This window comes from Papaver somniferum, chromosome 9 (genome assembly GCF_003573695.1).
Source record: "Papaver somniferum cultivar HN1 chromosome 9, ASM357369v1, whole genome shotgun sequence".
NCBI lineage: Eukaryota > Viridiplantae > Streptophyta > Magnoliopsida > Ranunculales > Papaveraceae > Papaver > Papaver somniferum.
The window spans coordinates 184,228,501-184,239,851 of NC_039366.1; the positions used below are offsets into that span (position 1 = coordinate 184,228,501).

At 34.7% G+C, this 11,351-nt stretch overlaps 1 protein-coding gene across 1 annotated transcript in view; it reads right to left on the bottom strand.

The window, feature by feature from the left end:
* Window positions 1-2,131, bottom strand: part of LOC113310875 (desumoylating isopeptidase 1-like) — a 4,595-nt gene extending 2,464 nt beyond the window's left edge. The window contains exons 1-3 of the mRNA XM_026559690.1: window positions 1,875-2,131; window positions 1,357-1,466; window positions 1,115-1,212 (exon numbers count right to left, since the gene is read on the bottom strand). Of these exons, the coding sequence (XP_026415475.1) occupies window positions 1,115-1,212; window positions 1,357-1,365 (107 nt within the window). The 5' untranslated portion in view covers window positions 1,366-1,466; window positions 1,875-2,131. The remainder of the gene's footprint in view (window positions 1-1,114; window positions 1,213-1,356; window positions 1,467-1,874) is intronic.
* Window positions 2,132-11,351: the final 9,220 nt, after the last annotated feature.

Here is an 11,351-nt window from a genome sequence, read left to right on the forward strand (position 1 = left end):
AAAAAAAAAAAAAAAAAAAAAAAAAAGAACCACCCAGACAATTTCTTTCTGGCTGTTTTTCTTTTTCTGCGCGAACGAATGTTACATTAACGATGAAACCACGCTCAGGAAAACAATGTAGAAAGTTCTGGACCCCAGCTTCCACAGGACAGCTCCTAAGAAATTTCCTCACACAGAAGAGAAATGATAAATGAAACAATAAAGCCCAAATCTATGGCACCTAAGACCAGCATTTAGACTCGAAACTCCAATATCAACATGTTTAGAGAAACAACGCATAGCACAAGTATTCAGAAATCAGAAAGCTGTAACCGTCAATCGACGAGGCTTGAAAGAAGTCCTTTAAAACACATTAAATGTTTACTATTTCTTTCCTATCAGCTATCTGGCTTTCCATGTGATATAAAATCAAATTATCTCTGACATCAGCATTGATCACAGAAAATATCCGTAATATCAGGGGTTTCCTACTTTTTGTACTTGATTATTTCATTGTGAAGGCATTCGGGTTCCACAATTAGCCCTATAACTCTCATGTAAGAGTATGCTTTAAATTTTCAAGAGAACGCTTTGCAAATTCATTGAGTAAAAATTTGCATAGGTTAGAGACAGAGTCCACCGTTATTTAGAAACATCGCAACACCATTTATTTATTTACTTATGCATAGTTTTTCTTTAAAAGATTGTCAGACGCATGAGATCAACCTCTACACTAGCAAAGAAATAATGCCCCAACATGAAATGTGTTACCATTTGCCATTAAGTAGTGGGATATTGTTACTTTGAATACACAGATACTCACCTTCAATATGCAACACTCTTGCAACAAAAAGCTATCAATGACTATGAATATTATGTGGTAACATGCTAATAAAATGTGGCCTAGCCTAGATAAATTGAGCTTGGAATACATGATTCAGTGTATATTTATTTTTAAAACGGCATTTCTTTAACTAATCAGAGGAAATCAAATGGCATGGTCGTAATCCTTAAAAAAAACAAAAAACAAAAAAAAAGATCTCCGGTATGAAATTGCATGAGTTCCGTCTAGCATAAAGGACCTGTTCCACAATCTATACAATGCAAAAGCAAGTTTTGTATGGCAAAGACTTACCAAATTCCTTCAATTGCTCTGCCTAAAAATGTTGTAGAGAGTTGACGAGCAAGTCCTTGACTTAAATCATACACATTCAGTGTAACCTTTTGTCCTTCCTGCAACAATCAACATATTATAAGAATACAACAAACAAGCAGAAAAAAAAAACATCAGATGAATACTAATTACTTTAAATAGCTGCACAATAACTAAGATTGTAAGGATTGTGTTAAAAATACAAGAGTTAAATTATTACATACCTCTGCCATTAAATAAATAGACTGCCAAAAAGTACTCTGAAGATTGCAAATAAAAGAAAAAGCAACTCTGATGTGATCCTAAGTTCCTAACCAGAAAATCAGATGATTTGCTGCACAACAAGATCCAAAGCAATATAAGTTCATTCCTTTCCCAATAAAGGATGTTTTGCTCTTTCATTAATTAACATTATAAACTTTCACCGAATTCAAATCTTTATACCACAAAAATACTGAATCAAGAATTCACATAAATTGTTCTCAATTTTCAACACTCAATGTGCAATATTTCAATAACCCGCATTCATCAATTCGTCAACTAAACGAATCGAATTGCCAAAAAGAAAAGAAAAAAGTCGCGGCAAGAATGAGCATGCAAAGATCAGATCTGCGGATATTCCCAAATAATCAATAACATTCTCACTAATCAATCACAAATTAACAGCAAATCATGAAGAGAATAATAACAGTTGAAAAGATATGATAAGAAGAAGAAGAAAAAAAAAAAAAAAAAGATTTACCTAAGATCCCCAAGACAACCGAAGAATTCTCGGTACAAATTTTACAAATCTGTTTTGATTCAATTTTCCTATTGAATAATGCAGGAACTGTAATAATAAAAAGATCCTGACTCAACCCTTCCTTCTATAAGAGAAAAAACGGAACCCAACTTTTCGTTATTCCAGCCTTCTGGTCGTTCTAGAACCTACTTACCACTTAGGTCTTCCCGATCCCATTTAAAGCCTAAGGCCGTGTTTGGGAGCTTTGACTACATAAAGCTTAGCTAGGGAATTTTTTTCTCTAACTTGAACAGGATTATCTCAAGATGTATTAATAAAGATGATGTTTGTTTTTCCGTTATATCCATCACGAGTTTATCATGTATTATGTTTGTCTCTTCATATTTTAAATATGTATTTTTATAAAATAATTATGTATTATGGATAAAATTATCGGAGAAAAAAATAAAAACATAACAATAAAGTTAAAAAAATTGAAAATATTTTGATTAATTAAAATAACTACCTCTATAACCATCTAACCCAGGCAAGGATATTGGTATCCTGGATATTTTGGAGAATAGCATAACCTTGCTTTTTTAGCTTCCTAAAATCAAGGAAGATTTAGTTGTTCATATCCTAGACTAGAATTAGAACAAGACAAACATAATTTAAATGTATTTTCTTGATAACCCAACCTAGGATAGGCATTTCCAAGGGGCCAAACACGACCTAAAACTGTGTAAGGTGAAAATATTAGCATACCCGTGGAGGAAGTTATTACTGGCAACCTACTTATTAGCCTAGTTAGCAATTCGACGGCCGACCAAAATTTGATGCGGTAAAAGTTCGTGAATTATCCGTTTGAGCAATATGCAAATTCGGTCAACTATGCAATCAATGTGGTAATTCGCGTAAAATGGGTTCTCCATATATGAATCCGGCACATATTAAATGATTAGAAAATATTTCCTCCGTTTCCGAAAAAATGTTACTTTCATTTTTCATTTGGCCTATTTTTAGGCTAAAATGAAAAAGTGAAAATAACACTTTCCAGAAACGAAGGTAGTAACTTTTAGCATAAAAAACTATGATTTTACATCTAAGTGAACTATATACTACCTTTATTTCAAAATAATAGGCAGGTTTGTGGGTAATACAGTAGGTGTAATGTAGAGAATTCGATTCCCACTAAACACAATTTTGCGTAAAATAAGGGTGTACAGTGTAGTTAGGCTTTCATGGTGGGCTTAAAACATATCTAACGAATTTCTAAGTAAGTGGGCCAGTACTTAATAGACCTGAATAATTTGCCGATTTTTAAAATCGCGTATGTTAGAGCATAGCTCGGTTGAACCCGCCAAACGTTGGTATGTCAAAACTCATTTAGAGTCGCTTGATTAATTTCTAGAGTCGACTTCGTTTAGGTTAGACTAGAAAGTCTAGCAATGTTGAGACTTACACTCTGAAGACCTGAAGAATGTGAAGAAATAACGACTACAACGAAGACATCATCCTTCCACTTGAGGTTAGTAATATTGACTTGAACTTGTTTCCATTCCTAACATATCTTTCAAGTCATTTTTGATTGAAAACATAACATGTGAAGTTATATAGGAAACTCTAGTATTTGACTTGGTCATACTATTATGATCAAAGTGTCATGGAAATATACTGAATTATGAAGTAAAGCGCTTATCTTTTGATCTTCGTAAGTGTGACATCAGCATAATCTATGTAACTTGTTAGTTAATTGTGTGTATGGGATACATGTGTGATTTCATCATAGGAAACAATGTTTTATAACATTTATTCAAATGAAGTACATATACGAAATTTTTCGTAATCGAAAGGAAATCAGTAGGTATGTTAGTTCGGTTTATCATGAATATCTTTTATGACCGAATCATACCTATGGTAGGATATGTGGTATAACCGATTCTTAAACTTATGTTGAGAGTCAAGGTAGAACCGATCCTTACCTATCTTGGGAAGCTATAACTGATTCTTAAACTTATGTTGATATTCTAGGTAGAACCGGTCCTTACCTATATTGGGAAGTTGGTATGACCAATTCTTAACTTATGTTGGGAACCATGGTGGAACCGATCACTACCCATTTCGGGAAGTTGGTATGATCGATTTTTTAACTTATGTTAGGATACTTGGTGGAACTAATCCCTACCTATGTTGGAGGCTTGCTATAACCAAAATTTAACCTATGTTAAGTGTCATGGTAGAGCCGGTCTGAAAGCCAAAACCGAATCTCAAGTTCACATACTACTTCACTGTTTTGTGTGAGTTTAGAATTAGGGTTTGCTAACATAGGAAAGTTGCGGATGTCGACATAATTTGAAAATGAGCACAATTCTTATTCATAATTATTCAAAGATATTCCTTGATACTCAAGGTGATCTCAAACCGAAATATTGAGAATCTTTTAATAGGAATTTGGATTCTTTATATTTTGATTTCCAGCAATTAAGACATATCTATAGAAAAAGGAATATTAGTAATGTGCTAAACTAATATTTGAAGTTTTTGTATGAGAGATTTCGGTTTGACATTAATTGGAAAAGGGAAAACCGAAACTAGGTACTTATTGCATATTTTGAGAATATTTTCGTTTTTGGAATTTCCTTGTTGTCCAAACAACCTTGGTCTAGAGCCAGGCAAACTTCATTCGTGTTGTTTCTGGTGGACCCGTCTATCCGGAGAGGAAAGTACCCTAATTATGAGAAATCTCTTACGGCCGCTCGTTTAAAGACTTTTGTGGGATTAAGAAGCTCTATGAGTACCGCTGGTGGGAAACTAGATAATTGCATTGTTATTTTAGTTTTCGGTTATTGATTTGATTGACTAATAGTTATTGAAACTTTGATTGCACCTAGTTTGATTATTCTTGAGAATCTTCTCTTCTGACATAAGGGTCACTAAAAATAGATCAAAGTATCGACGAGATCTTTAGAACTGTTGTTAGATATAAGGACATCTTGTGATGATCCATTGTTAACGAACTCAGTTTTGTGTGTGATTGATCACAAGAGGATTCAAGTTTTTGTGTGCAGGTACTTTAAAGATAATCGAGGATTTGAAGACGAAAAATATTTCTCTAATTAGTTTTCATATCTTGTGAATTTGTGTATACATCTTGATCGACTGAGATCCAACTAGATCTTGTTTATCTTTGATAAACTTGTCTTGCTAGTTGTATAAGATCGGCATCACTTTATAGTTTCTCCTTGCGTTCTATATTGTTTGATTGCGAATACGGAATTTTATTATTTCGATAAATAAGATTCAGATTGATCTAACCAGACAAAGGATTTTATTAAATTAAACATAAGAGTATTTGTCAACAACTCAACATATCTTTTATCAAAGATTGAATATAGTGGTTACCAAAACAGATTTGTTCCTTTACTGTTTGGAATACGATCAAAAGGAGTTGAGTACATAAGACGCGGGGATACTGAGGAAACTAAGTAACTAGGGGTAGTTTACTTGGTCTCAACTATACGAAGTTGGATTTTGTTCTTTGTATAACGGCTTAATTCTGTGAGTATTCAAAACTGGACTAGGTCCCGAGTTTTTTTTGTATTTGCGGTTTCCTCGTTAACAAAATCTTGTTTGTGTTAGTTACGTTACTTTCCTATTATAATTGTTAGTTATAATAAAGTAAATACTCTTGTACGTTAATCCATATTACTTGACTTTGATTCCATAGTCAATCGGTCTAAGAACCGTAACTATTGTCAAGTAAATATCTTGTTGTCGTATTGTTTCGACTTTGTCCATAGACGATCACACAAGATATCGGACTTATAGGTTGATACAAAACGATTGTGGTGTATTTGTGTACCCTCGTCATTTAATTTGGTATCAGAGTAGGCAAACATGAAAAGATCTAAGAATCTGTGTTTGGTGCGATCCAACCTATAAGATTTGAATCAGATGGCTGATTCAAATAACATATTGCAAGATTGCGAATACTCAAAAGTTGAAAATATTTCTACTTCCTTGACTCAAGATCCAGGAGTTAAGATGATCAATAACACATTTTTTATGTCCGACTCGGATGTAAAGAATATGCTGAAAAAGAGTTAGTAAAACTCCTAAAGCCTATTAGACACATGTCTTCTGAAATACTGAGATTAAAGACAGAATCTAATCTTCTCGGAAAAGAAGTCTGAGATAAAGATATACAACTTGAGACTCTATCCAAAGAGAATATGAATCTCACTGCCAAAATAGAAGGTCTTGATAAGGCATTCTCTCAAGAACAAGGATTTCAATCTAACTCTGACTAATGGATCTGTTATAAATTAGTTATACACAGGGGGTCTTGAGTGATTGAATCTGTTCGGATGAATAAACCAAAAGTCCATGCTCAACTTTTACAGATCATGATGACAAGACTTGTTCGATCACATCTAAAATAGTTCATGATAATGAAGGTAATCTGCCTAACTACATCAAGTCAGAAGAGAATGAACAACCTTCTTCTACAACTACTGATGAATCGGTTCCGTGTAAAGGATCATAAGGTATATGACTTTCAGTCACTTGAAAAGAAACTTGTGCTTCTTCAAAAACTCTTGTATAAGTGTTAAAAGAAGTGTTTTTTCTTAAAAAACTGAAAGATCATTCCTCGGTAGAAAGACAGATTATACCCAAACTGATAAAATCAACTCAAATTGTTCAAACCAAAGATTTGATAATCATTTCTGGAAAGGTTCCACCTCACTCATGTCGGAAAAGTCTCGGTTCTCATGAAGGTAGTTTACCTACTGAAACCAAAAGAAAGGTGAAAAGATAATTTCTGCCAAGAAAATCAATCAGAAATGGATTCCGAAAAATCCTACAATTGTTTCTGATGATCAAACTGATTATATGATAAGGAAATCCTTAGAATGAGAAGATCATATGAAAATCTCGTTAACGGAATTAAGAGGGATTTATCTATCTCTGAAAATTCTCACATCAGTTCATTATCTCCTCATGATCTGACTTGCATTATCACAAGGAAATATCAAATTCTTGGGAGAAAATACTTTGGACAGAAATCTCCAAAGAGAAACATGAAAAATGGTTCTGATACTCGTAGTAAGCATGCCAAGGCTTACTTCGATACAACTTAGTTGTATGGAGTTAGTGCACCCTCATTCAGATTATGTGCTCATATTATTCAGGATTAGGAAGCACATGAAACGAGAGCACATTATTGTGTTTGTAAATATCAGAAGAAGAAAAAAATCATGACAAAAATGGGTAACTGCGAATCCATATTGTCTAAAAAGTTCATGCAACGCCGGTTTTCGGTAATTAGGGTTTATTTAAATTCTCGGATCTTAATATTACCCTTATTAAGAATACACTCTTCCTAGTATGAGGATTTCAGACAATTTCTTATGGAAATAAAATATACCCTGTATATTTTGATTTTCAGAAATCTCATTGGTATTTCCGGTCCTAAAGTTATTTTTTTCTAAGAAAATTCCCTCTTACATGTATTGGGAACCCCTGATAAATTCTTATTTAAATCTATGAGTATGCCTCCAATAACTCGCAGTGTTACAAAGGCTTAAAGAGGAAGCTAGAAAAGTTAAGGAGTGTCAAGGAATTATACAGAAAGGAAGAAGAAGATCATCTCAAAATCATGTCTGATTATGGGTCTAAAAGTTTGACGAGGTGTCAACTCGCAAATAATATTTCTCTACTTCTACTCACACTAGCAAGTAGTATAATGAAAGAAGGATCGTCCCAAGGGAGGTGTATTAAGCAAAAATTGTTACGGAATTACTTTTAGAAAAGATGTTTGTGTTGAAGAAATTCTGAAAATTGTAAGTTGTATTCAAATATGAGATGAAATTGATTAAAGGTTCATTCTCGGCCATGGAATATAAATCAAATTGACATATAGCTACGTTCTTTGCATTATCTCGTTACCAACAAACTTAGGATAATTAATACACTCAACTATCCCGTTATTATCTCCTAAGCTCACCGGACACGGAAGCGCTCGACTACCGGATTCTACTTGCCAAGTTTCCTAGAAGTACACTTTCTAGGTGTGACTTAAACAAATGCTCTAAGTTTTGTGAGATAAGATTGTTCCTAGTGATAAAATCAAAAGCATGAATTACCTACTAGTGTCAATTTCTACATATGGGTACTTAACAAAGTCCCATCATCAATATCCATATATTGCTACTTATATTTATATTTCTAGACAATTATGGGTCGAAGAAAATCTAAACTAGCAATTGAATTATGAATCAACTATTTAATTTCAAACTTAAACAATCAACAAATAATCCATAAACATTATTGTCACAGTAGAAATCGAACAATAACGAAAACAATGACAAGAAAACGAGCTATTTCATATCAATTGTAGATTCATACTCCGGGCTTTGAAATCGCCCCTAATCAAATATTGAATTAGCTACTCATAGTCATAAGTTCTTAACAATGTATAAAAAGATTGTTTAAAAAGAAGAAATAGGGTTGAGAATAAACCTAGGCAGCAAACAAGTTGTTGTTGTACTTCTAGAAGCTAGGTTCTGGACTTATCTTCAAGTGCAGCTGCGCCGTTTCTCTGGTGATTAAAAGGTAGGGTTTCAGTTGTGTTTCTTACCTCCTTATATATAGCTCTGCACCTGTAGTTTCGTGACCTCCACCGACCCAACCATTCACAGCATACACAAATACATGTTGGCTTCTAAATCAGATCCAAGTAATGCAAACGCGACCAATGAATTATGTTAATCTCAGCTTCTAAACCGCGTCCTAGATGCTGTCTATAAGCTCCCGTATACTTCCCTTGAACGACCACAAAACCCATGTGTTAACTGTTTTGGTTACATCAGATGGACCCAAATTCATAACATTCCAACCTCCCCCGAACTGCTCTTTGTTCAACAGATAAGTCCATGACTGCAACATCAGTTCAAACTGTACCTGGAATACTTAAACTCTTAATCTTACAAATATTTTACACAATGATGAGAAACCATGGCAGCAACAACTCCTTCCACTATTCTTCTCGACACATCACAGGCCCCATAATCCTTATAGCTCAAACCCTGAAACTCATGGCCAGCTGTTGTTGTAGCAAGAGTGTCTGGTCACTTAGGCAATCTCTCGAGTACCTGTTGTGCGTTTTCTGGTGGTGAAAAGGGATGAGTTTACTGTGGTGATTTTAGCAGCTCATATGCAGCATTACTCCTTGCAAATTTGAGTTTACAGACAAACCATTAAAATATTCAAGCATTCAATCACACTTTCGTTACATATTGCAACTGTTCAAACCACAGAACCCATTATTATAGCTCTTGCATATGTATTTATCCCATTCATTACTCAATAACAGCAACAACTCAAATTCAGGTTAAGATGCAACCTAAATCAACCCCAATCTCTGCCCATTTCCTCCTTGCTCTTTCTCCATTAACGAATCCATCTCAACCCTGTAAAACAATCCACACAAATTTGATCACAACAACTTCATATTTTAGTTGAATTTGAGCTCAGTTTAGCTCCAAACTCGAGCTCGTATCTCTACAAGCAAAACCACCAATACCCATTTCTCCTTATTGGTTTCTTTACTGCAATCTCGCTGCCAAAACAGTACAATATCTCCCCATGAACTCCAACCATCTTCCCTGCCAGAAACCATCGACTCACATCATAATTTCTTCCATATAACGCCAGCAAATCCACTACATTCTTTTTTCTTCTTCTCGGTTCAGTTGAGACTCTTGACACTTGGTGAATTCTGCCGATTCCATGGCTGAGTTGAAGGTTATGGCAAGAAAACCAGATCTCCTTCTTTGTTAACAGGTAAAAGAAAATGAACATGCTGACTTTGATTTCCATTGAGACCTAATCTTTCTCCCATCTTGAGTGCACATGTGTGACTCCCTTGAGGTGAAGTCCAATTTCCTCCACCGAGCTGCTCTAGTGTTGGGCCCACAACCTATGGCCAACACCTTACATCCAATATGCCACTGCATCTGTGCGCGGTTCCCAGTTCATGTCTTTGTGTTTCTCTGACAGCAACAAAGAGAATTAAATTCTCTTTTAACTCCAACTTCGCTGATAATGTCCTTGGCCTTCAATGAGCTTTAGCCGCGTGTCTGGATGCAATCCACTTTAATGTTTTTTTCTTGCCAACAACATCCGTCTCTTACTTCTCAAGTTCACTTCTTTTCTTCAATGTCTCTTCATCACTAAAGCTGCCATGCTTTTCAGACAGAATTTGCATCACTAAGCCGACATGCTTTTAAGACAGAGATGAAGAAATAAAAGCAAATAATGAGAAATAATCCTCCTTCAACAGCAGTTGCACATAAGAGGGACTTTTGCGTTGTTTCTTCTTCTTTTGTTCCAAATGACTCCAAAGTACCTAAACACTCAAAAGCAAACATAAGATACATAATTTACAAGAAAACTTAGCAAAGAAAGCATAAACAATAGATAAATATTAAGGTGTTTTAGACACCTATCAAATTCCCTCACACTTAGACTTTGCTGGTCCTCGAGCAAATCGAACAAAATAATTCTAAAACATACATACAACTTCGTCTCGTCGAGGCTACGGTCACAATTAGCATGTATAACAAGCCTTTGAACCCTAGGTGTCCCTAGTGGACGAGTTATAGTCTCGTGAAGGTTTACAAGAGGTGTACCTGCAAAACCTTTTACTCCAAATTCCAACTACCTGTGAAGAATCTATGAACGAATCCAAAGTAACTACATGAGGAGGTACCTTGATGCAAATCTAATTCATATATAAGTAAATAAAGCTCTACTCAGAAAGTCGAACAAACCACAATACTCGGAATCTAACTAACCACAATCACAGATGAATAAATTAAGAAGATAGATATAGATATAGATGTTTGCGAACGTTGACAAGTGATCGGTGTTTCCCATATCTGTCTGAAGGTCACCGCCAAGATGAACCTATGACTAATGGATTGAGATACTGGTCTGAATTCTAATATCAACTCAGCTGGCATATACAAGGGAACCAGCAGTCGACAATCTCAATTCTAGATCAACTCAACTGGCATATATAAGGGAACCAACAATCGATTTTATTAATAGAACAACAGTAACAATTTTCTTTTTCTTTTTCTTTTTTCACTTTTTTCTATTTTTATTTTCTTTTATTTTTCTTGACAACATGATTAGATATTTTGGATCCAAGTGCGTGCTTCTTGTCAGTAGATTACATGGTAATTCCCTTAGATCCTGCGTCCAACGCTTGTTTAGGCGACGGAGACAGGGAGAACACACACATATTGCTATCGAAGTGTCATTTTTTTCTTCTTTTTTTCTTCTTTTTATATATACTCCGGCTGGTCAAATTGGTATAGTCTCTTTTTTTTTTTATTAGTAACTCAATCACTCTATTTCATCCTAGCAGTAATAACGATTCGATGTTAGTGACCCACCAAATCACTTAGAGAAACAAGAAAATATTGCAAA